General features: G+C 38.4%; 1 protein-coding gene across 2 annotated transcripts; it reads right to left on the bottom strand.

Annotated features, from left to right (window-relative positions):
- ERO1B (endoplasmic reticulum oxidoreductase 1 beta) lies at nt 1-26,210 on the bottom strand. Of its 2 annotated transcripts, XM_072993213.2 has the most exons (16): nt 25,943-26,210; nt 20,910-21,029; nt 16,717-16,800; nt 15,369-15,410; nt 14,121-14,203; nt 12,958-13,031; nt 11,663-11,783; nt 11,528-11,574; nt 10,199-10,210; nt 9,227-9,253; nt 7,417-7,509; nt 7,052-7,298; nt 5,402-5,471; nt 2,684-2,770; nt 1,399-1,532; nt 1-567 (listed from the first exon to the last, which is right to left on the bottom strand). In XM_072993213.2, the coding sequence occupies exons 1-16, from the start codon at nt 26,054-26,056 to the stop codon at nt 507-509; spliced, it is 1,416 nt and encodes a 471-aa protein (XP_072849314.2). In that variant the 5' UTR covers nt 26,057-26,210; the 3' UTR covers nt 1-506. The 2 variants fall into 2 exon arrangements, with proteins under 2 accessions (XP_072849314.2, XP_078239253.1); XM_078383127.1 differs by lacking the exon at nt 10,199-10,210.
- Nucleotides 26,211-26,789: the final 579 nt, after the last annotated feature.

The raw sequence follows: 26,789 nt of genomic DNA, 5'->3' as shown, positions 1-26,789 counted from the left end.
CAAGCTGGTCACCCCTGGATGCCAAGGGACTTGTTTTATTAAAATCCTGACTGGCCATTTTTAAAAATTGTTGTAACAAAACAAATCAAACAACCAGAACACAAAAATTATTTGTCTAACCATATCAGGTCCTTCGAATAAATGTAACAGTTTAAGATATCACTATCACTTATATTTGGGCAACATTTCAAAACAGAAGATGTAGACAATACAGTCTAGATCAAGCTGTTGCAGTATAAAGTAGAAGAAAATAATAACAGTTCGTTTCAAATGATACTCCAAGAGATGTAAGAAGAAACAGTGGAAGATCAGCATAATTTAATTTATGTGTTTAAAATTAAGTACTTCATTCATAAATATCTGTCCAATGACAAACCATATCTACTTCAAATATTAAGGCTGATATTAGCTCTTTCCCCCATCAGAACAGCTTGTATAAAGATTGGTTGTAAGTTGCTTGGTGCCAAGTTAATGGTTGCTTCCAGTAGAAGGTACAAAAGTCTTTGTTAACTCCTCTGTTGTAATAAAACTTTAAAATTCTGTAGTTCTCGTATACTGGTAGAAAGTCTGTGATAGATGGAGAAAGAAAGAAAGATTTTAAAATTGCCATTGGCCTCAAGATAAAAATATTTCTTATATCGCATACTACATTTGTTAATTTGCAACTTTCAGTGCAATTCAGTACATTGAGCTTGTGACACCAAGCTCTCTCTTTCTCTCTCCTTTCTACCTAAACCTGTTTTGGTGCTAAATCAATGATGTTGATATGGAAATGTGAGTGAAAAAACTGAAACTTTATCAGAACAAGAAGGAAGTGGTCCTTCTCTAGCTAACACATAGTGCTACTTAAATGTATCCATCATCATCCCATTTCAGAAGGTAACAAAAATACAAGCAATGGGGAAAGTGGCTCTAGCCAGAATGGGATCCTATTTACACTGGCCACAATCCTACTGGTGTTTGTTGGAAGCCCTGTGTACCTTGCTGTAGCTAATTAGCAAGATGAAGGGACACAACTCTGCTGTAGCTAATTAGCAAGATGAAGGGGCACAACTCTATTGTGCAATCAGGCTCATTAACACCCATGTGATTGAGACCTGTTCTAGGCATTTCAACAAGAAGCTATAACTAGCCACAGCTAGTTACATAAGCCTTATGTGAATATGAATAGGATTAAAACAAGATAATGGCCAATGTCTTGTTTAAACTTAAAACTTGAAGTTTTCAATTTAGACATTCATATAGTTTTATTGTGCATTGTGTTACTGTTCTGAGATGGCTATGAGGTCTTTGGATACAGTATATAAATATTTCAACTAAGAATTAAAAAATTTAAATAACATTGAAGAGTTTAGCTCACAACTGCACTGCTACATTAAAATGTAAAGTGTATCTTGCCTTCCAAATGCATTCAGAAGAGCAACTATTTCTTGTCGTGTGAGCTGAAAACCTTTTGATGGACTGTTTTCAGGAAGATTCTTTATTTCTTTTTCTGAGAATAAGATCTTCAATGCAGTTCCTAATCCTTGTGTCTAAAAGAGAAAAGTTACAGAAAACTCAGACAAAAGTCTATGAACTAATGCAAATCTCATCCACAAAATCCTTTATGCAATTTCCTATCTCTGTATCATTTTATAATCAGATTGTATTAGCATGTTAATTCCAAATGAATTAAATACTAAGAATTATTTTAATGTAAATTCTTTACTCACTGAAAATACAAGCATCTCTTCTTCAGTCAGACATATTTGAAATGAAAAGAACATAAATAGCCAGGGCTTGAAAATTTTTAGAATGTCTCATCAGTCAGTCAAAAATTTCACCAGTCACCATGACCGGACTATAGCCTTGCAATTTATGTTTAAACTAGGCACTTTCTACATAACAATGAGGACAAACTCAAAAAAAATATACCCACAGACTTGGGTTGCTTTATTACCTGTGTGCTTGTGGGGTCATGAAGTTTGTATTTTGAATGTCTTTCTTTTGAATGTCTCCAGCAAGAATAAAACTGAAAGCAAAAGCGCCAGCCTCTTAAAGAGCCAGATCATTTGGTTGAAATTGGGAGCAGGGAATCTCCATATACTCCAGCATGGGACTACTCTAAATTCTCCTGCAGAGCTATATATCTATATGCCACTCAAACTCTCTTCTCGTGAGAAGAGGGCTGTTTTTCCTTTTGCAAAGGGAGGGGGAGGACTGCAGGATCAGAGAGAGAGAGAGAGAGTAAGGAGGCAGGGAGGGAGGGACAGATGGAGGGAGCTGTGGCTTGTCAAGCAGTGTTTTTTCACTCGCCTGGATTTTTCAAACCCTGCAAATAGCCTTAAAGTGCTATATAGTTCAAGGTTTTCATACATGTATTCATATTATTGTCAAAACATATTCTATATACAGTGAAAGAACAAACTTTTCTCACAATCTGTGCAGCTTGATGTCTTCCAGTGAACATATTTAGTGTGAACAAGATGGAAAACATTTGGGTGCACACTATCATGTTATGGCACCACAAAGCAACCTCAAAGTAAGGATGTCCTTACTTGTATTTTTCTGGGCTCAGAGCCTATCTTGAAAAAAGTTCCACAAGTGCAAGCCATTAAGCATCAAAAATAGCTAGCCTAGAGAGACAAGTCATTTTGCCTGTCAAAAGAATGATAGCACACAAATTTGAAAGGAAATTACATACCTGCAATTTGCCCCATAATCTGCATTTATCACAGCCAACACAATCCATTATGCGGGATATGTTCTTGAAATGTAGCCTGAATTCTTCCTGTTAATAAAAAGAGACATTAGTTTAAAGAGATACTGTTACCAAACTGGTCAGGTTTGTGCAACCCACATTGTTCTTGCCAAGACATGTATATGCATGTCACAATTTGTTTTAGCTGGAAAATCTCACGCCAAGGACAAGTACAGTGGTGCCTCGCATAACGATCGCTCCGTTTAGCGACGAAATCTCTTTGTGACACATTTTTTGCGATGTTCCCTATGGGGGATTTCGCTTTGCGATGATTGCAGGGAAGTGATCATCGCAAAGCCCCCATTTTCGCACAGCTGATCGGCAGGTTCAAAATGGCCACCAGGAAAAAACCATGGCCGCCCGCTGTGTTTAGGGACGGATTCCTCGGTTTAGAGGCACCGAAAATGGCCGTGCTATGGAGGATCTTCGCTGAACGGTGAGTTTCCAGCCCATAGGAACACATTGAAGGAGTTTCAATGCATTTCTATGGGCTTTTTAATATCGCATAGCGACATTTTTGTTCTGCAGTGATTTTTGCAGATCAAATTAACGGCAATGCGAGGCAGCACTGTGTAAGTTAAAAATGGTGGCTAAGAAGAATCAGACCCAGGTCTCAAAGTGAGTCATGCTCTCAAGGGGAAATGGCCTCTATAGAATTACATAGAAAGCATGAATACTAAACCCAAAGAGTCATCTCACAGGACAGCTCTCCTCTAGAGAGATCAGACTTCCTTTTGTTTTTCTGCTGAAAGGATTGTCTGGAGGTCTGAGAGAGCAAACACCCTAGAATAATGTGCTTTTTTGTACACAGAGACACCCATCTTCTTCTTCCTATGCATTGTCTCTGGACCATCAGATAGGCTTAGCCAAGTCGGCAAAGATTAAGATAAGGGCAGAACAGGATACAAACACTTTACAGAGCAACTTGAATCTCAAAACCCTCTCAGCCATGTAAGTTTGCTTCATGAGTATATTTCTCCATATCATATACTTTACTGCTGAATCTTTGCTATAGTTTAAATTCTTTTGCATTCAATAAAATTTCCTTTGTGAATAAGTCTGTGTGAGTATGACATATTCAGCCCGATTTGTGTCAAGATGCACTATTGCCATGGTTCAAGTATCCTTTAGGGTTGCATGAGCACATACATGTCTTTTGAGAGCATATCTCGATACTTGTCAGAACCCTCTTGTTTTAAAGACAGTGAACCAGTCTGCTTTTTCAAAGATGTTACTATGCCTAACACAGATGCAGAGGAGTGCATCTTCAACTGTGGTTAGAAGATGCACTCCTCTTTCTGTACATCTGAAGGAATTCAGCCTCCTTCAGAAGTGGATTTACTTGGAGGCAAAAGAGCCCGAAAAACCCACAACCACCAAAAAACCAGACTTTGCAAAACTACTATTACTCATGCTTGCAAACTGGTTGGAAGCTCATCATGATTAGCATACCACCCCCAGTGATTGACTAACAACTGACAAATCCAAAAAGGGAAAGAGGGAATTTGTACACAAGCAAATAAAAGAATACAAGGCAGTTGGGATACTCTCCGTGCCTTTATCATGGTGGGACAAGGGCTATATCCATACCCATTTCTTTAGGTAATTTTGCACAAGTTCCATTTTGTTTCGGCAGCAATAATGCTTGATATTATTCTACGGAAAGGAAACAAGTACAGTGGGGTCTCGACTTATGAACTTAATCCGTATTGGAAGGCAGTTCTCAGTTCGAAAAGTTCTTAAGTCGAATCTGCATTTCCCATAGGAATGCATTGAAAACCATTTAATCCGTATCTGCTCTTTTCGTCCATAGAAACTAATGGGAAGCTGCTATTCCGCCTTCTGCCACTAGAGGGGGATATTTTCCTTTTTTCCTTTTAACCTAAGATGACTTAGCTTTTAAAAAAAGGGAAAAAAAGAGTTTGTAACTCGAATCTAAGTTCGTAAGTCAAGTCCATATATTCCTATGAGAGCAGTTCGTAAGTCGAAACGTCCGTATGTCGAGCCGTTCGTAAGTCGAGACCCCACTGTATTGAAGTATGCAGTCTGAATAAAATCTTGTTGCATAGTTATGTGAATGGCAAAGCTTTTGGATGCAAGTTGAAATCAGTTAAGACCTTTCCATAGATATTATGGAAAGTTACATATCCACAGAAATTTTTTAACTTTCTTAGGCAATTTGTGTCTAAAAGCGTGTGCAACTACACAACAGGATTTCAGCCATCATTTGGCAGCAAACACTACAAATGTGATTTTCAAAGGAAAAATAAGAGCAGCAAATTCTTTAAGTGAACATTATTACTAGCCTAGGAGAAGAACACAATAGCTTGTGATGCCCACTTGCAACAGCATACTACAGTTATCTGCATCAGGTCCAGCAAGTTCCTTGACCATTCCTGGTAGTACTTTTTAAATCTGTGAGAATTTGTAAGATCAAGGCTTGATGGGAATTCCTGCTCAAGGTGAACTCAGAAAAGACAAATGTACATGTTGAAGGCACAGTTCACAGTTTTGACTTTTTTTTTAGTTGTGATCCAAATTCAGCCATACTTCTACTTTCAAAATATCTTTGTACTACCCTCCCTCCCACCTGGGTTTTAAAGGTGACTCAAATCCCCTGGAACTGTTTAAGGAAAAATATCAGTGAACATTTATATTTACCTTTAATGATTTGGCCCCCTTTTTGTCTCCAGCAAACATCGACTTTTCATCAAAGTGCATAGGAAACAACCTAAATGAATTACATACATTCCAGTGTTTAGGCCAGTGAGCACAAAAGCATCATGAAGTCCATTTGTTTTTAAGTGATATAATGTTACATATTATTAACATTTAAACATTACATTATACCTCCCAGCCTACATATATTTTTGTTCCAACTACTGGATAAGACTCCCTAAACTGCTTAGGCCTCCTCAGAATAAGATGCTTGACCATGGCACTGAGGGGAGATGTGGGGATCTTTAAACAAAATTTAGGGCATACAAAAAAGCTGGAAGAATTCTTGGTTTGCACATGAATTGTCACAGCAGCTAAATAGAGCAGATTTTTTTTCCCATTTGCCAGTAGTTGCTATGGTTGTAGAAAAGGATAATAACTATTTTCAGTGTAAATTATGAGTGTTTGTTTTTGCCTGAGACATTTTTCCCTCACTGTGCTGGACTGGCAGCATGTATATACCTGTATTTTATTTAATAAAAATATTTTAATCCCGCCTTTCTCCTATGAAATGACCCAAGGCAGTGTATATAATGAAAGAACAGTATCAAAGTGAAATAGAGAGAATTTTTCAGTTATTAAATAAATTAATAACATTATATTCTCAATCCTAGGGAAAGTATCACTAAAGCAGATTTAGAAGCAACAAAATGCAAGCCATCTCATTTAAAAACCTCTCCTAGACCATCAGTCACTAAGGAAAAGCCTGCCTGAGAAAGGGCTTGGCTTGCTTGTGGAAGAACAGAAACGATGTGGCCAGTCTGACCTCCCATGTGGGGGACTGCCAGAGTCTAGAAGCAGTGGCAAAAAAGACACTCTTGTGTCCTCACCAAGCATACCTGTGAGTGGTGGGACCAAGAGAAAAGCCCTTGTGATAATTTTAACACCCAGGCAGGCTCATAAAAGTAGATAGTCTTTGAGATAGCTGAGATCATATCTCATTCCACAGAGGAGGAAAATATTGGTAACATCTCGCCAAAGTAGGAGGAACACCAGATAAACACCAGTGGCAGTGGGCCCCACCTCCCCAAGAAGGAAGACTATACAAAATATGCACTGTAAATGGCTGGCTTTGTAAATCTGGTTTGTACCTTCATGACAAGTTTTGAGAGTTGTTCAAGTACTAAGAAAAGTTGCACAAGTAGCACAGACAATTCCCCTGATTACCTCTCCTGATAGAGCCTGGCTCTGAAGATCCTCAGAATCAAGCAATAACGAACCAGTCATTTTAAGAGAACCTGTCTTTGACTGTCACTGCTGATACTCCATCTCCCTCCTTCCTTGAAAAAAAGGGCCTGCCACATTTGCCTTCAGACAAGAGGCACCTCCACCAGAGCAGCCACTCTGAAGAACTGTGTAGACACCAGGTGCTTACCCAACTGGTAAAGACTTGGTCAGTGGGTGAAGGCAAGGTGGCAGTTCTGCTGCTCCCACAGCCTGCTTTAGTGAAGTGAAATGGAAGGCCCTGCTTTGCTTGGATTATTGTTCTTATATGTTTTAATGTATTCCATCTTCACACAATTCACTCTTTGAATTCAATTCACCATATCAAGCTGTCTATTAATTGTAGAGTGGAATAATATACATACTTACTTTGCATCTCTGAATATTTCTAACAATAGAGACTTGGTTTCTGTATCTTCTTGGGAATTACCAGTGTAAAGGTCCACAACTGAACGCTCAAAGTATGATGCAACTTTTGACAAAGCACGCAGTTCCACCAAATATAAGAAATACAAGTTTTTAAGTCGCCGTGGACCTTCATTTTTTGTTTCTGCAGGGTCAAAGCGATGGGTGAATTCTTTAACATTGGGTCCCCAACGAGGTTTGCCCCAGGTTTCTGAACAGAGAAAAACAGTATTTTGAAGAAATAGTGACAGATTGTTCAAAGTTTGTTTCCATGGAACATCATAAAAAATTTAATTTCTTATAACTATAAATGGAGATTAATGTAGTACCTTCAAGCAGGTAATTTGCGCAAAGATGCAAGTTGATACTAGCATGAAGTCCAGAAATAAGCTTATAGAAAACACGTTTCTCTAGACATAGGCCTGAATAGAAAAAAGGTTTAAAATTGAACTGATGAGAGTACAGTCAACAGTCTGGTACAGATGTAATGATACACTATGACTTAAATGAGCTGTGATAACCCCTTCACTTTCTTTCATACTGATGTGGAGACCAGAAACCTTTCTACAGATTTTAAGCAAATCAGACTTGGGGAACTGTAGTTAATGGCTTGGCTGCCACTGGCAGTAGTGGAGGATACAACTGGTATTGATTCCACCCTCTTTCAGTCCTTTGAGCGTTCTCTAGAGCAGTAGTTCTTAACCTTTGTTACTCAGATGCTTTTGAACTGCAACTCCCAGAAACCCCAGTCAGCACAGCTGGTGGTGAAGGCTTCTGGGAGTTGCAGTCCAAAACTCCTGAGTAACCCAAGGTTAAGAACCAGTGCTCTAGAGCAGCCATTCTCAATGGGGATCATATGGCCTCCTGGGTGGGTGCTCGCACATTTGAAGGAGGCACAGACTGGAAAAAATTCTTCAATTACCTTAGAAGGTTTCTTATTCAACTTATACAATCCTGATTTGGCCTATGTTTCTTTCATATAGTCTTTACGGCCATAACAAAAAGAAAAATTGAGAATGGCTGCTCTAGAGGGTTTGTGAACATTCTAAAACAGTGGGGCTAGTGGGAGAAAAGGAAAAGTATTTTTTAACCCTTTGTACCAACAGGATGCTCTGCTGGATCCAAGGTTTTACACAGAAATAAGAAGCCTTTCCATTTACCAAATGACAGATTAAAAGATAAAACATGAAGAAGCAGGATTTCATTTGCTTTGCTCTTTCCAATTAGCTCCCCAAATTGGAATGTCACGGAAAAAGTGTGGTATGTTTAACGTCTTGTTCTTCAGTATACAGAGAGAAGTAGAGAATACAGAAAGTTTCTTTATACCTCCTTCACACAATTGAAAACAATAGTTTTATTGATTAGATTTCTGTATCCTGCCTTTCCTGCAAGAATGGCAGTCAATGATCTAATAAAAATGCAGTTAAAGTACACATTTGTGGTTAAAGCCAAACGTAAGAATAAATCAACTAAAGATAATAAAATATATCACACTAACCAACTAACCCCCCTCCAGCAACAGACCCAAAGGCCTTATTCAGTTAAATGTCTTTTTGTTTGCTAGCAGAAAGACAACAGAGAGGAAGGCATCCTAGCCATCTTGAGAGCAGCCCTTGACAAGGGCCATTATAGGTGAACCAGGCTGACACTGGATCCAGAGGCATGGAACTGGAAGTGGGATGGGAGGTTCCAGCAGAAAAGCATATAACTGTGAAAAACCACTATCTGATAAACATCCACCTTGCTCGTGCTTATTATGGGAGATAATAATTTTCTTTATTATCTTTAGCTTATATGCTGACTGAGTCCTAAAGCTTATAAAATCCCCTGAACACTTCATTTAAAAAAAGACCCCTTCCACTCTTACACATTTTAATGTCAGTAGCAAAGTGTCACTTGCATCATTGCAACCCCCCTGCATCCACCCTCTGTGGAGTCTTAAAGACTAACAAGTAAACTATGGCATTACTTCAGGTTTTAAAACAGGCTTTAATAATAAAATTTTAAAAAGAATCAGTAACAAATAAGAAAATAAATCAGGTTTTAAGACATTATGTGACTCTCTGACTGATAATAGATCCATTAGTTTTTCTCTTCTATTATAAAATTACACACGCGCACACAGGAAAATATATTTACCTTCTAGCCATGTGTAGAATGATTCTCCTGTGAACACAAAAATTCACATTAGGAGTATCAAAATTATTACACATTTTAAAAATATCCAGTGATGTGAACCAAAACAGTTCCTCAGGCCATAACATTTAAGGAAAATATGAGTCCCAATAAAACTGAGTGGTATGCACTTCTGTGGAAAGATGCATAGGATCCATACAGACAACATGGAAAACTCAACTCTTATTTTGTTGATTTTTATTACATTGGGTGAATTTCCCCAATGTAATAAAAATTTCCAGAGAGTCAATGATTTGTTTGTGTGTTAAGGACAAATACCCATGCAGAATTAACATCCTTTTGGCTAGGCATACAAAGAAAATGTTCAGCTATATATCACATCCAAACATCGTTCTGCAGGCAGCAGCAACACTAAATAAAATGTTAATTTTAGGTACAAATGGGATATTCAGATTTTCTCAATTTTGGGAATTCAGATACTCTACAGACGCCTAAATGTAGCTCAACTGGAAGAAAGGCCTGAAGTCTGAGACCAACCTTTTAGGTTTTGTTTGCTGTTGTTGTTTTAAATTTTATATCTATTATATTTTAACTGTTGTACAGAGTTCTGACTCCTGTCCTCTGAAGATGCTGGCCACAGAGACTGGCAAAATGTTAGGAAGAAGAAAACCCTTAAGAACATGGCCAAACAACCCAGAAAACCCACAATAACCATTGAATCCCGGCTGTGGAAGCCTTCGAGAATATGTTGTATTTTTATTTGCCCCAAGCCTTTATTTATTTATTTATTTATTTATTTATTTATTTATTTATTTATTTATTTATTTATTTATTTATTTATTTGTTTGTTTATTTGTTTGTTTGTTTGTTTGTTTGTTTATTTGTTTATTTATTTTATATCCCACCTATCTGGTCTTGTGACCACTCTAGGCGGCTATAGACGAAGCAAAAGAGTATTATATAATGACAACTCACCATCATCTTCTCCTGGAAAAAAAAGAAAGCAAAATCATGGATAAACAGAAATTTATTCTATTTATATTTTTTAAAAATAAAAACTAATTTTTGTTCTATTACTATTCATAAGGCTAAAATTCCAATTTATTGTTCAGCCCACCAGTTCTTTCATTTAGGACTTAGAGACCAAAGTCATAATGCATCTGTCTCTTACCATATAAAACATGAACAAAGACACAAAATACAGTATTAAATCCCAATATTTAACTATTTGCTAACTTAATGGATATTTTTAGAATTGTTTAGCATGTCAAAGAATGATTTTCAGGAATCTCAGGTTATGAAATAATATCTTTTTGCAAGGCCAAACTTGCCAAAGAAACCTGTTCTGCACCCTCCAAGTTAATATTTTACCAATACAGTATTTATAAACTCTCACAGCATGAAAAAAGGTGGAAAAAGACAGATTTTTTCCAATTACATCAACAAAATGCCTGAAGTTATATTTATTCCTGACTTAAAGACAGTACTGCTTCTTAACAAGTTAATGAAGCAATTGATGATTGATCTATAAGCAGCAGTCCACAATGCATTTCACTAACTATGGCTACTGCACTGGCTGCATTGTTTCTTGGAAAGAGGAAAATAATAATGTGTGCTCTAGTAAACACCCAGTTAGTCTCCAACAGTGAGCTTTAAATGTGATATTTGAAGTTTCCAGAACCCATATCACTCATTTATTGAAAAATATCCACAATCTTCAGATTTGTTTTTGGATGCAATTTATCAAAATGCTCATTTGAACTTTCAATGCTTAACAAGACTGGGTATTTGATAAGAGAAAGGCATGATTTATGCATCCCTTTTAGTTGGGATCATGTTCACAGGCTCTTCCTGGTGTGCTTGTAGCGACAACGCTTGTAGGCCAATGGCTAGGAGAGTGAGTGCCTTTGTTGTGATGGTCCCCAGACTGATACTCTTCACAGAGATACGCTAGCTGGTGTCTTCATCATGATGAAGTTTATCCTGTTTACATAGTAATTCAGTGGTGCTTAGACTCTTCAGTTGCTAATTTCTCATTTTACCTGTTTGCTATTTTAACTTTTGCCATTTGTATTCATATATTCAACATGTTAGACACTTAAACTTTATACTATATTTTGTAAGCTAGTTTGAAAACACTTGACAAAAGGAAGAATATACATCAAGGAAATATGAGAAAGTATCCTCACTAAGCCTAAGCAAGTGGACCATCTTACTTATTAAGGTCTTGCTACTTTCCAGAATAATACAGTTATAATGAACTTTCAAAGCCATTCTTAAGTAGCAAAGTATCTAGTTACTTACCCTTGCTTGGTGCCAGTGGATTGAGTGGGCGATACACTGATCGTGGCCTAAAGAGGTGAGGAAAACAATTAGAAATATGTCCTCTCAACCCAAAAGAACTGAGTTGTATCAATTTTACCCTCCCTTCCCAGTTACTTGAAGCAATTTTCTTCATAGATACTGTTCCATACTCTCCAGGCAGAGGGCCCTTTGTATCCAGTGTAACGCTCTGGATTCAGCAGCAAATCTACATACTGAGCGTCAGGAGATCTCTCATCTAAAGAAAACAAAACACTCAGGTTGTTTCTGTTCTTGTTCCAGTACCACAGAAAGAGCAATATGAAATGGAGATAGCAAAAAGTCAATTAAAGTAAAACAACAACAACAACCAGATATACAGTATGTCCCATCAGGTGAACTCTGACTTATGGAAATTTTCTCAGGATTTTCTAGGTATAGAATACCCAGAAGCAGTTTATCAGTCTCTCCTTCAGCTAGCACACTGTTACCATGTACCAAGGCTGCATAGGGTGACTCTTCTCCCATGAGGGACATTGTCAATCAAGTTTGAACTCTGAGGTGGTTCCAAGCACTGAATTATCCAGCTTATGTAAAAACTGCAACAAACTTGAATTATTGTCATTATCAACAATCACTTTCTATAAAACAATGTAAGAGTCAAATTTTCAGTAACTTTTGCAAATCTTGAGGTTTCTCATAGTCTGCTAATATATCCCTTGTATGTTGTGAAAGCAATTTTTCATATAAGAAGTCCTGAACATATCACCAAAGTATTCTGAGTCCTAAACAACAGACAAGTAAGCAATGATAAATGATGCACTTAAGCTCTTGACTCAATTCCATTTGGGCAATTATTAGAACCAAGCCTCTTTTCTTAGAGTAAGTGACACACATTGGTCAAAATCATGTTCTGCACTTATGCAAAAGGTGTAATGTTTAGCAGAAAATTGCCATGAGTTAAGAAATCTCTGTAGGCATTACTTATTGAACACAGAGTTGTGTGACTCAGTGTGGAACAGATAATGCCTATGGATAGATCTTAATGTGTCAAGAGATGCACCTTTGTGTTAATGGTGCAACAGGATTTTGGCCATCCTCCTTGTGCTAGCTGTACAGCTCAGTGAGCTGGAGTACCTGGCTGCAGAGACAGGAGTTCAATTCCATGTTGTGCATCCTGAGAGAACAGCCAGCTAAGTGTAGCCTTGGGCTAGACTACAAAGTCCTAGACTCTCACCAGAAGACAGGAATAGTAAATCACTTCTGAGTACTTTATACCCAAGAAACCATGGCAAGGTTCACCATAAGTTGGCATTGACTTGATGGCACATAATTATTACTCTTTGTGAAATATGTGGATACAATTTCCAAGTTTCCATGAAAATTTAAAAAGAAATGGTTCAGAAAGATATGATTCAATAGAACAATTTTACCATCTAGTTCACAAAAGTGGTCCTGTGAATCATCGTATCGGGCCCAGTCAATGAATGCTTCTTTACTTTGGTTGCTGTGGAAAGGCAAGAAGAAAAAAGAGCTCTAATAGATGGAATCAGAGGTATTTTCATTTGTATATACATTTATTTTATTCATGAATCAAAATATTACTGCTGAGACGAGGATAGAATACATACCTATTGCAGTCTCAAAAAGAACTAGCAGACAGGTTTTGGTTGAAAGGAAAAGATTATTAGACACCCTGAAAGCAAGCTTCAAATTAATGGCTATGGGCTTTTCCTGATGAGCAGGTCCCAGAGTAAATGAATACAGTTGCTTGTGGTTCCTGCCAAAGGCGGATTGATGGCTTACTGTTATTTGCATCTACACTGGAAAAAAGTAACTTCTCTGTAAAATATATTGTAATAGATAAATAAAAATGCACCTCCTTGGTGCCTCCTTCCTTCTGAAGGCTTTTGGTCTGTTTTTAAAACTTATTAATGAGGTTATTAAAACCTTTCTTCTAGCTGACAGATGCCAATTCAGAAAAGAACTCTTCATAAGAAGTGCTGTAGGATTAAGCTCTGTCTCTTGCAGCAAAGCTCACTATAATATAATTCAACACTGCCATAAAGATCAAAACCATAGATGGCAAGGGAAAAAGTATGGATATTGACAAACAGAACCTTGCATTATGTGGTTAGTGAAGGCCCCGCCAACCCAAAGCAGTATAGAAACAGGTGTTTTGGCCTCCATGTGGACAAATCCTCTTTATTGCTATAAGATGACTTCTGAAAAGTAACATGTAGTATCTTCTGTTGCCTGTGTTCATCAGGTTTGTGATTTCATTGGAATAGGTATAACTGCTATACCATAAATAAGTGTCTGATGAGTAAGTCATGTTTAACACAAATAGCCAAAATCCAGTTACACAGTTACCCTGATAGAAGGGAAATGTCATAACCTAGTGGCAAACTGTAATTAATGAGTTCCTGCTTGAGTTCATGGCCACACACCAAGCCACCGGACTGGCAAAGAAAGAGGAATCAAAGCAGGGTCTCAGTAATTAGCTGCAATCTGCCACTGTTACGTTACACCATTTTTCTTTAGTCCAAATTATAGGCCTCACCTTTCTCAATTTACATTCTGAAAATAGGCTTACCTTAATGTACTATTAATTGCTCCCAACTTGTTAGCCTGTTCACAGTCTTCAAGTTCTTTGGTATGATTTACTGTCTTTGAATACTGAAAGACAGGGACAGGTTATATGTTCAACAAGGTTATTCTTCATTTTAAACTCTTAAGGAATTTTTCTGTCACTTGTTTAAAGCAATAATGACTTATTATTTGGATATAAGCTTATAAAAAATAAAATGACTTCATTTTTCAGAGCATTACCACCCTCTCAGCGAGAGATAAGAGCTTTTATTTTTATCCTTATTGACATTCCCCAAGTCCCTTATTGTACTAAAGAACTGAGTGCTGTAAGACTGTATTATCAAATGTCAGACATATTTGAATACAGAAAGAGAAAACACAGGTGAAAGCATATGTTAATGGCTCTTCTTCAGTACTTGCCTTACATTTTTCTCTACAGAAAATTTCATAAGTGACTTTTTCAGGGGGAAGTTACATTATTATTGCTTCATAAACAGGTTGCCCATGCAACCAAGCTAGACCTTTTTTCCCTTCTTCTTGGTAAACAGAAGTTATAAAAAGAAGAAGGATTAACTGTGTTTCCATGGCAAAGAAGCATCTGAGACTCTCTAGCAGTGCTTTAACACTCTCTACAACAGCGGTCCACAACCTTTTTGGGACCGTGGACTGGTTGGGGTGTGTGGGTTCCGTGTGTGGGCGGCAGGGGCACCTCCGTGCTTGCGGGTGGTTGTGTGACGCTTGCAGGTGGTCGTGTGATGCTTGTGGGTGGTGTCACACTCGCGTAGGGGAGTGTTGCACATGTGCACAAGTGCGACAGGCCAACCTGTGAGTGTGACACACCTACCCATGAGTGTCACACGCACCCTCTGTGAGTGTGACACACCCACCCGTGAGTGTCACATGCTCCCTCCGTGAGCGTGATATGCCCGCCGTGCATGCGTGCGAGGGGGCAGAGATCCGTATCTGCGGCCCAGTTCAAGGAAGCCCATGGACCAGTACTGGGCCGCGGACTGTGGGTTGGGGATCCCTGCTCTAGAAGGAAAGAAAAACACATATATACAAAAAAGCTACTGAAAACCTGCCTCATCACTAACTTCCCCAGTGGGTAAACACTGCACCATGCAACAGCAGTTCTTGAAAGTGGGACAGCAGCAAGCTCTGGCAACTGAAGCACTGCAATTGACCACTGCATGATTTGGGAGGAAGGTTAACAAAACTATCCTGATTTATTACTTAAGAAGCGATTACTCACTTTGTTAGCACTTCCAGCTTTAATTCCAACTGGTACTTTACTCTGGAAGGGGAAAATGATATAATATTCACTTTCAGCATTCACAAGTTGTTCTTAACTTCCAAAGTTTAAAAGGTTAAATGAACAAACAAAGCCCAGCAGCGGATGGCGGCGGAGAAAGGCGGCGCTTGCGGCGAGCCCCAGGAAAGCCTGCAGCGGCAGCGCTGAAAGCCCAGGAAGCTGAGCCCAGCCAGGATGGTCTGGCGGCTCACCTCCCAGAGGCGGTAGCAGTAGCGGTGGAACCCCGGGAGGCTGAGCCTCCCTTTCCCTAACCATTGGGGCGAAAGAGCTACAAAGAAGCAGCCTCTTTGCCACCAACGGTTAGCAAATTTAAATTGCCCGCCCTTTTCCCCTGCCTTTTTTCATTTGTATGTTGAAGCTCTGTTCGCAAGTAGAAGCAAAATTTTGCGAATGGAGCTGTTTGTAAGTTGGATTGTTAGTAGGTAAGGATGTTCATAAGTAGAGGTTCCACTGTATAGTTAAAATATAGTATAATAATTAAAAGTGCTGGTTTTAATCTATAAAGCCCTAAACAGCTTGGGTCCAAGCTACAGTATTTAAAAGACTGCATCTCCCTCTATGAGCCTGCCTGGGCATTAAGATAATCAGAGGAGGCTTTTCTGTCAGTCTCACCACCCTCACAGATCAACTTGATGGAGACACAGGAGAGGGCCTTCTCTGTTGCTGCTCTCAGACTTTGGAACTCCCTCCCTCAGGAGGCCAGACTGGTCCCATCTTTGCTGTCCTTCCACAGGCAGGCAAAGATCTTTCTCTTCAGGCAGGCTTTTCCTTAACAACTGGTGGTCTGAGAGGGATTTTAAATGGACTGTTGTACTCTGCTGTTTTAAATGTGTTTTAATATTGATCTTAGTTACCATTTTAATATAGAACTTGATTAATTATTTTTAAATATTTGCATACTTATTGTTTTAGGTTTTAAATACTGTTTTAATGTAAACTGCCGTGGGTCCTTTTGGGGAGAAAGCCAGCATAGAAATATTTTGAATAATAAATAAATATTATCAATGAAAAACTGTAACATCTTCTACAACTTTAGATGTATCTTAAAGCTCAATCTTGCTTATAAACACTGAAATGAATGGGCTAAGCCATGAAAGGGAAGACCCACTGAAGTTCAATTTATGCTAGTAGAGACAAACAGATCCTGTTCATTTCAGGGTCTACTGTATATACAACTTACACTGGATACAGCGCAATATTTTATAAATGTCTCATAGTTCTTGGCATAATTCATCTTGAGAGCAAAAGCAGAAGAAAGCCAGAATATTCTCTTTTTTTAAATACATACCTCAGGACAGGGCTCCACATGGCAATCTCTGATAGAACAATGGCCATCATCTGCCCAAAAGGGACATGGTCTCTTCAGATTAACCTTAAAGGAGATATACTGGTATCAGTTGTGTTACATGAACTAAAAAATGGAGAACCATTTCTTTAACAGAATGAATCCTAAAATGTGAGTTTAGAAAAACTGAGCAAAAATTAAGGTTTTCATTTACTTTGCTCTTAAAACATCCTTACAACATTATAATCATCTGTAAACATTTCTTTATGTGCGCGCAGATGCATGCAAAAAACATTGTAACCTTTCATTTGGAAACAACATCAGTAAAATGCGAAAAATATTAAGAATACACCTGCCGTATCAACTGCAAAAAACTAATACAGACCTAAAAACCAAAACCAAACTGTAAGGGAACACAAGGGGGAGGGTTCCATTTTGCTCATGTCCTGCTTCAGGGCTTTCCATAGGGCTGGCCATTCAGGGAATGGAATGTCGAACTAGGTACACCTTTAGTCTGCCATTAAATGTGCAATTAGATTCCATATCATCCCTTGCAGTCCTGGGAAAAAAAGCAGTTGAAGATACACTAGCTCCTCATTAGCCAATCTTGCCAAAGGTCACCAGAGACCTTTCTTTTTTTGAGAAACACTGCACTCAAAACAAAGGAAAAGGTGCCAAGCACTCATTAGCTCAGCAGAAGAGCATAAGTGTTGTATTCAGTATATCTGATATTCAGTGCCTGACATCTCCAGAGTAAAGAAACAGACAATGGAAGAGAACTGTAGATGGTTCAGAGTTCTGACAGAGTTCTACTCCTGTCCTCTGAAGATGCCGGCCACAGAGACTGGCAAAACGTTAGGAAGAAAAACTCCTAAACTACTGAATTCATTTTGTAGACAGGGAACAAGTCCAAGGTTTAGGGAATCTCACAGCACAATTCTATGTATTTGTGTTTTATGCAATCAGTAAACAAAGCCCATTTCCAATCCACTGGTATATAGGGATTTTTGAGAAAGCTTTTCCTTCAGAGTTTGCCTTTCAAAACCAACTCTACTACTCAAGGAAATATTGGTCATTGCAGGTTATCTATATCCCCTTCCTTCACCTTACATGATCAACTAAATAATATGAAAATTTGGATTTCAAAGTTCAAATGAAGCAACTTCCCTGATACTTGCTGAACCGGAATTCTGTGAATTACATCATTCATAAAGAAGGAGGAAATAAAATACAGTAAAAATAACCATTGTTTAATATATCATTTCATATAAACTTGTCCATTTATCTTTTAAACCAATCAGAAAGATGATTGTGAAAATAGAGACTAGCAATAGGTAGCATTAATTTTCTTAGTTATGGATGCCTTTAAATTCATTAATCTATCTATTCAATTCTTAAAGTTCTTTATACCTATTGATAAGAAAGATTCATGATTATACATTTTGGCTGAAATCGTGTTGCTTACAATAGGAACTCACAACCAGAATAGACTCACTGAATGAACAGAACCAACAGAGGACCTGATCCACCAAATCCCCACTGATTCAATGTGCCCGTTTTTGTGACTTACTACACTGAACAACAGGATTTTAGCCTTTCCTCTGACAGGGACAAATTATTGAAAAATAAAACATAATTGTTTGTAACTTGGATCCACTGTCATGAATCAAACTATGTAACAGATATCACAAGGTAACTGAAGAAATGAATACATATTTATTAACTATCAAATACATTTAACAAGTGCTTTCTTATGCTCCAGCTATTAATACAGCTTTGAGCCTATGTCTTAAATGCCAGAACTGCTTGTATTTTTCTTTCATTGGTGTATGAATTTTCTTTATATTATTGTAATGTTTTATTATAAAACAATTAAAATAAATTTATAAATCTGGAGATTAACCACATAAATGATATCTGTAATTTAACAAACCCAGCAGGTCCAGATTAAACTGCAAGGAGTTATTTTTCAGCAAAGCTTGAGCTTTAAACCACAAAAGTCAATTCTAAATCACTACAATAGCACTAGCAGTATCAGTACACAAGAAAGACAATCTCTAAAAACCAGATATCCTTAATCCTCTTTTTCCATGGCATAAAGACTTGCCAGGGATGCAGCTGCTTCTTCAAATGATACAAACCACTTACAGATTCTTAAAAGATTAAAGCATTATTTAAACCAGGTCTGTTTGCATATTGCACTTAAAATAGTTAAGTTCCATTTTAGGTTTGACAGGCAAAGCTTTCAGATCACATACTTCCTTTTATACACACAAGTCACAAATCTTGCAAAACAGTGAACTATAGATGCAGTTTAGTATGAAATTTACAATATGAATGAGGATTTTCAGAAGCAGCAAGCTTAATTAATACAATTATCAGTTCCTTGCCTTTCCTATTGGTTAAATATAAACAAACCTAAAATGAATAGAGTCCATACATCTAGACAATGACTTGTGTAGCTTGTCAGGTATCTGTGAAATGCTACTGGATACTAAAAAAAAATAATGAACCAAAATACTCTGTGAAGATTCTCCATCATTCAGGTAAGGTTATCTGGAAGTTGAATCATAGTAACTGGACTTATTACGCTGAAACTTTTCGCTCCTCATCTAAGTAGCTTCTTCACTGAAGACTGAAGACTACTACTTTTGGGTGCAGGCTTAGAACAATTTCCCAACAAGATGGAAGGATTAAGGGATACTGCTCCCAGCAAAGTGACCTTTTCCAGTGAAACTGGATGTGCACCTTTCACACTGTCTGATCACACCCTGAGTTCCACTGATCCAACAGGCCTACTCTAGTGTCTAATCATACAAGTACAGTATACTGACAAAGCTGGTCTGTTGACTGGTGGCAATATAGTATGTATTAAAAGCACATGATTGCCTTCAAAGAAGCATCTCTTTAGCTTATACTGTTCCTGCACTGAAATGTCTTCTGGAGACCATGGGCATAGGGTGGGGGGAAACAGCAAGCCAGGGGAACTGTGCCTTGTTCAAGTGGAAGTGCCTTTCCATTTGTGCAAGAAATCTTTGGACTCAAGTAACACTGTTTTTAAACATCATCATTTGTAATTTGTTGTTATTTTCAGTCATTTTATGGCTGGATGAGAAGGTAGATGGACTAAAATTACAAACAAAAATAAGAGAGCAATATAAAACTGCCAGTTTTAAGAGCACACAGCTTCCGTCACAGCTGGCAGTGATGTTAGCAGTCACCAAACTTCGTAATGGATAAAACTTCAAAATCAACAACATACCACTGTTGACTGAGTATTATGAAACAGAAACATATAACCTTCAATTTATCAAAATCAAATCCCACAACTAACAGATATAGTACACAGTTTTTTCCCCATTAGCGGAAAGTCATACAGCTTATCTAACTTCAGTCTATTTTCACTACAAACAGAAAAACACTGAAGGTCATTAGCTGTGCACGGTTGTCACTGTTTAAAACAAACACGTTACTGCTCTACTACCGTGTTTCCTCGAAAATAAGACAGGGTCTTATATTAATTTTTGCTCCAAAAACACATGAGGACATATTTTCAGGGAATGTTTTATTTTTTTCAACTACAACAATTTACATTTGTTCAAATACAGTCATGTCGTCATCTTCTGGTTGCTGCACAATGGTGGAGGATAGGATTTCACTTAACTGGGGCTTATTTTGGGGTTGGGCTTATATTATGAGCATCTTGAAAAATCATACTATTTATTTATTTATTTATTTATTTATTCAATTTCTACCCCGCCCCTCTAGACAACGTCTACTCGGGGCGGCTTACAAACAAATACTAGGGCTTATTTTCAGGTTAGGTCTTATTTTAGGGGAAACAGGGTAAATGTAAATCCTTAGATCTTCATCTAATCCTTCAGTTATACAGCTGGCACATTCAACTGGTTCCAACATAAAGCAAATGAAGATTCTGAACTAAAAACAAATATACGTAGGTAAATTTTTAAATTAATATGTAAGAATGTGCCAAATCTATATTACCAGATCTTAAAATAAGTGCTTTCATTTTCTCCAATCAATGTTTCCTTGTCACTATTACATGTAGCCTTTTCAGAGGAAAAACTCAATATTTAAAACACCAATTCTGTATAACCTGTTTTTCCTTTTAGTATTTGAGAGAATACCAAACATTTTTCACTCAACTATACAAAAATTTGTCATTCTTACTCTACCTTGTAATATCTGAAATAATCCCGTTCTTGAAGCTTCTGTATTTTGGGGAAGATTTTAAAATTGTTGAATTCATCAATGCTTTCTATATCACATAAGCAGTCATCAAGTACTCCTGTAAGCTATAGAACAAAAGAAACAAATACAGGCTAAGTGACATTATATAATATTATATAATACAAAAATGTATTCCCTATGTGAATTAGGAGATAACAACAAAACTTTCCAAAGTGTTATTCACACCAATAGCCACTGCATGGCACAAAATTCCTTCCCAATGAAACTTCTTTCTAGGAGTTTGTATCAATAGGTATGGTCATGATATCAACAGTGGTTCTTCTGTTACAGCAAACCAAAAGATGCCAGTCCAACACACAACAAACATAATTCTTGTGAATTTCTACATGGAAATACCAACACTAGAATTTTCCGATATACAAGGTAGCTTTCAGCTGCTCACTGTTATTACCCCTGAACCAAATGACAGTAAACATGAATAGCAAACTTATTCAATCACTGTACATAGAACATATACCATTTAACCTTTATATAAACTGTCTATCAAAAATCTTAATAGGATTAATTTTTATTAGCTAGTGTTTAAACTGAATTATGCTGCATATGAATTTCCATATGACTCTTCTGCAGCCGAATACTCAATTAAACAGTAAGGACACCGCAAACATCTGATTTTATCTGCAATGTGCCACTCGGACTCCGTAATGACTCTAAGCTGGAGACCCATTAATTTTGATTTCTACAGCAATCAACACAAAGAACCAGCAGTAGGATCTTCAAGGATTTCAGAAAACCATATTCTGTAACATTAAGTTTACACTTATTTACGTTACTGTATCTTCATTGAGTTGTATTGTGAAGTGCTTAGCTCTATAAAAGAGGAATTCATAAAAACAAAAAATTGTTCATACCTTTTATGAAATAATATTAGCTGTGGGTCCGATGGCAATTTTTATATATATTTTAATTGTTCTAAATTGTATAGTATTTTAATTGTTGTAAGCCGCCCAGAGACCTTTGGGTAGTGTGGGCGGAATATAAATAAAATAAAATAAAATAAAATAAAATAAAATAAATAAACAAATAAATAAACAAATAAACAACTAACTAAATAAATAATCTTCTTTAAGAAGAAAGTATTTCCCATGTATGGATGGTCTTTCCTCTTTTAGCCACAAAGACATAAGACATCAATATTTTACTTTTTAGTCCTTGGTGGACTATATTAGTGATGCATCACTTTTAAGCCTTGGATAATCATGCCAGGGACCATTATTGTAAGACTGATAACAACTAAGTCTGAAGATCCTTATTGCTAATATTGATGTTTTAATTAAGCAATTAAGCAGCCAACTTTAGATGTTAGGTTGCTAATTGTGTCAGAGAAAATTAAATAGGTATATAGTTATATGTCAAATATGTTCCACAATGCCAAAAAGTTAGCTAAAATATTTTTTTTTAATCATATGCCTTATACACCCAAAGAATTAAATAGTTAGCTTGAGATGACTAATTATGGGCCCACTGAAAAAGCCAAGGTTTCCAACAGAAGTGGAAAAACTTAAGGATATTTTTTATTGCCAGTCAACATGTGAACACGTACTTGAAAAGAGAGTACTGTATATTTTGTAACAAAGATTTCCTTCAAAGTAAAGGAAACTGTCCGTAAGAGCACTAGAAAACTAACTGAATTCAGACATTTTGTTCCAGTGCTCAAGAATTATTAACATGCAGTTTTGTGCAAGGTTTCCAGGTTTAAATCTGATACTGGCTTCTGAAGTATGAAATATTATTCAATCATGTTCATTAAAGTTCTTAGTGAACCACCTGCCATGTCTTTAAAGGCAACCAATAAGAAAGAGACACACATCCTTTCAAAACAAGGAGGTGTTACATACCCATTACACAGACAGAGCTAGAGGGCACTCTCCTTCAATTACAAACTTACTAGACACTTTTTTTTCCAAAAGAGGAACATGTTTAAACTTATTGCTTCTGACCCTGTATAATTGCATTCTATTGGTGTCTTCCCCTTTACTTCAGGTCACATCCTTTAATTGTTACTGCCAAATAAAATGACCAAAACACATCACCTTAAATCTAAATCTGAAGGGGGAAAGATTAGAATAAACCCTCTATTATGTTAAAATATTTATTTAGTAACAGCAGTCTGTAAGCAAGTACACTACTAGTGAAAGACACAAGTGTATGCTGTCTGCCATGAAGACAACAATGAAGTATAGTTTACTGTTACAGGAGTCAGTCACAATGAAACTTGGGTTCATGAGTTTCCCCTTCTTTCCTTGGCACAGCCATAAAATAGGTTGGTAGCATCCTCCTCCATTTTTTTATTAACTACTACTGTATATATATTACGGTACAGCTAATCATACCTACTTTTAACTACAGTTTGCTGAAACCAACATAGCAACTCTTAACCTAACATCTAAAGTTGGCTGCTTCAAAAAAACAATAATCACATTTAACAAGAGTTTCTACGGGTACAAGACCCAGTTATAACAACAGGCAGCCATTAATTAAAAAGTGATGCAAAAGCTGTGTCTTTTCATTGCTGAGTCAGGGTAAAGAGAAAGTGACAAGTCGAAGGCTGACTATGGTTTGTTCTTATTATAATAAAATAATTTGTCATTCTATCCAGATGGAGCCATGGACAAACAAGTGTGCATCAAAAAAAGTAAAAATACAAAATAAATGGGGTTTAATTAACTTGCTAAACATTACAGGAAGCTGTAAACCAGTTCACTGATACTACAACATATGCCCTTTCTCTAGAATCATACAAATCAACCCAGATAATTACAGAATGGAAATTCTCTTTCCCTCCATAGCACATTAATCTAGGAAGTTCACAGATAGATGTGTTGCACCCTCTTGCATATTACTCGGTTTCCAGTCTTTTAAAATTCTTACTATGGAAGACTGAGTTGACATTTACCGGCTTCAATGTGTGTGCATTAGTCCCTTCAAATGGCTTCTAAATGGCTTCGTAGTAGTGTGCATTTGTCCCTACAAATATACACTACTGCAAAGGCATTTAGAACAACATTACTGACCAAGATAATACAGATTACACAAATATTATTTTTCAGGTTGCTATATCTAAACTGCTTCAGGTGATTAGAGTAAAAGTTTTACTTCTAGCAATATCAACTCTCACATCTCAGACACAGCCTACAGACCTTATAAAAGCTAGTACAGTACTGTACCTAGAATGACCTAGCTAGGTGCACTGACAAAGAATTAAATATCCCAATGCAAACATATTTGTATTTAATTTTTCAGAAAACGAAGAGATAAAGTCCAAAACATCCTAATTTTTGTAGAGATATGGAGGAGAGGAACCCACTTCCCTTCCCACTTCATAACAACTCCATTTCAGTCACTGAAACGTATCATATTCTGATATTTTGCACCTTATCCTGTTGTATGTTGCTAACAGTACTTCTTTAGCTATTCATATTTGTATTAACATTTATTCTACCTGTCCATCTTGCAAGAAAAATACCAAATTAAAACACCAGTGCAGTCTTCTTAACACCCAGAACCCACTCTTAATTACAGTCTGCAACATGGAACCCATGGGGGTCCGACTGCACTGGGCCTTTTGGTGTGGGCTGGTGCAGACTAAATAGAGTTGGGGAGCAGTGATATGCCTTGACAGCTACAAGGTTCAATTTTGGTTCAATCCCAATGACTGCATGCACTGGCAATGGACTGAATTAGAGCGCACCAACCTGCACCAGAAAAAGCACGAGCACCAAATTGGGGCTCCAAAAGGTGTGGGTTGGAGTGCCCTGGGAGAAAACTGGTCTGCTCTAGTGAAATGATTATGTCATGTGATTGTGCTGGAAAAAGGAGTAGACCAATACATCCCCACAGTGCACCAAACAGTGGGACAAATGCCCATCTGATCAAGCTCTCAGTCAACTTCTCTTAAACCGTATGTTTTTTTCCATACTCTATTTCCTCTTCCTCATCTTTCCCACCTTTCTCCTCTTAAAATTCCTAAATACAAGCCAATCCAGAAAATTTGCAGTCATGTCACTAATATGATCCATCTTGAAAATGCTGGGCATCTGTGCCTCGTTCATGGTACCAATAGTTTTAGTTGCTTTAGCACCATGTAAAGGACTTAAAGTAAAAGACTGATGCACTTCATTTAATTCTTTGTAAAACTCTCCTAGAACTTGCCAAGACATTTCTATAAAGTTATTTACAGTTTTAACAAAGCAAGGCGACTTCCCACATTGAACTTCCACCCATGAAAAAGGGAACAGACATCTGCTTCTTACACTGATTTACACTGTTTCTGGTTGTCTTGAGGGAAATCCCCTCTCTGGAAGCACCTGCTTCTCCAACAATAAATCCAGGAACAGAGAATATAGGCTTCCCTGCCAGGAGGCTGCGTTCTAGGACAGAAGCTGTGGATAACTCAGTTTGGGATGAGGAACGATGAGAGATGCCAGGTTATGCAAAGCACTATCTCCTATGTTTACCAAGCTTTGCATTTCATTTGCGGGGAAAGAGTGGCCCTCTTCCTCTTGATAAACTAAAGATCGTTTGGCCTCTCGCTCGCTCTCAATCCCCCAATTCCCTTTTCTCTACATGACATAATTTATTCCCACTTGGCACACTCTTGGCTCAATTACAAGTCCGGCTTCAACATCTGTGCACCCAACCAGATCAAACACAACTAAGCCCAGCATCTCCCCAAGGAAGAAGACCTCCGATATGCCTCACACGGAAGGCGATGGGGAGCCAGGAGAGAGCATTTTCGGAGGAGGAGGATGCCATCTCCGAGCCACTTCATTGCCGGCCCCTCTCCTGCCAATCGCTGGGAGAAGAGCCAAGAGGAAAGGGCAGGATCAGGCTCATCGGCCGTACAAAGCAAGCAGTCTAGTTGGGCCGCCGCTTCCCCAAAATCAGGCCAGGATTTCACTGCCTCCCCCCCTCTCCATTCCCCCCTGCTGCTAAACGGATGCCCCCCCCTCCTCACCTGGGCCTCGATGGCAAAACAGAAGCAGCCAACCGTCACCGCCGCCGCCAGCACGAGCTGCGCCGCCAGCCCCGTCCCCGCTGCAGTTCTCCGGGCGACGCTGCTGCTGCTCATGCTGCAAAACCCTCGCCCGGCTCGCCTTGGGGGACCCGCGCCCTCCGCCGCCGCCGCCGCCGCCGCCGGGCAGCCAGGAGGACGGGGCGGATGCCGGCACCACCGGGTGATGCCGGCCCTCGAACTTCCTTCCCCACGGACACCGCGGCTACCGGGAGAAGGAACCTCTCAGGGGAGGAAGCAGGAAGGCGAGCGGGCGGATGAGGAGGCGGCGTCGTCAGTCCCCCGCCCTCACCCAGCAGCACCGCTCTCGTTGTGTGCGGCGCGCGACTGTGCGCACGCCCTATGGCGAGTACTTTCCCTTTACTCCAAAAGACCAGCAGCAGCAGTGCCACCGCCAACGAAAACCCACCCTCCAAGCTAGCCCGCGCAAAGCCTCTTGGGAAGTGTAGTACGATGCCGTCAATCTACGGCGCTTGATGTAGTTATACAGTACGTAGTTATATACTCACTGTATTGTATTCCCTTATCGCCTCTGCCTTTTTGATGACGAAAGGGGACGGGCAACAGCTGTAGCCAATGGGGAACAACCACGCGCTCCTTCAAAACAAGAGGAGGCAGTTAATAACCGTCTAGAGAGGCAGGAAAATGCCGGGAAAGATTTTGTAAGTCACGCTCATGTGGTCTTCACAGGAAATAAAAGAAAATGGTATTTTTTTGTGTTCTTGAAAATTGCTTCATTACCTCTTCCCTGAGCATTTATCTCTCTTTACAGCATGAGCCTGTAAGCTGC

The sequence above is a fragment of the Pogona vitticeps genome, chromosome 1 (genome assembly GCF_051106095.1).
Source record: "Pogona vitticeps strain Pit_001003342236 chromosome 1, PviZW2.1, whole genome shotgun sequence".
In the NCBI taxonomy this organism is placed as follows: Eukaryota; Metazoa; Chordata; class Lepidosauria; order Squamata; family Agamidae; genus Pogona; species Pogona vitticeps.
This window is presented reverse-complemented; position numbering and strand designations above follow the sequence as displayed.

Bases quoted from the DNA above. Each gene is read 5' to 3' on its own strand.
- ERO1B (XM_072993213.2), bottom strand. From the start codon at position 26,056: ATGAGCAGCAGCAGCGTCGCCCGGAGAACTGCAGCGGGGACGGGGCTG. The intron at 11,575-11,662 runs GTAACTGGGAAG...TCACCTCTTTAG, and splicing joins TATGAAGAAAATTGCTTCAA to GCCACGATCAGTGTATCGCC. The intron at 7,299-7,416 runs GTACTACATTAA...TTCTCTGTTCAG, and splicing joins CGCAAATTACCTGCTTGAAG to AAACCTGGGGCAAACCTCGT.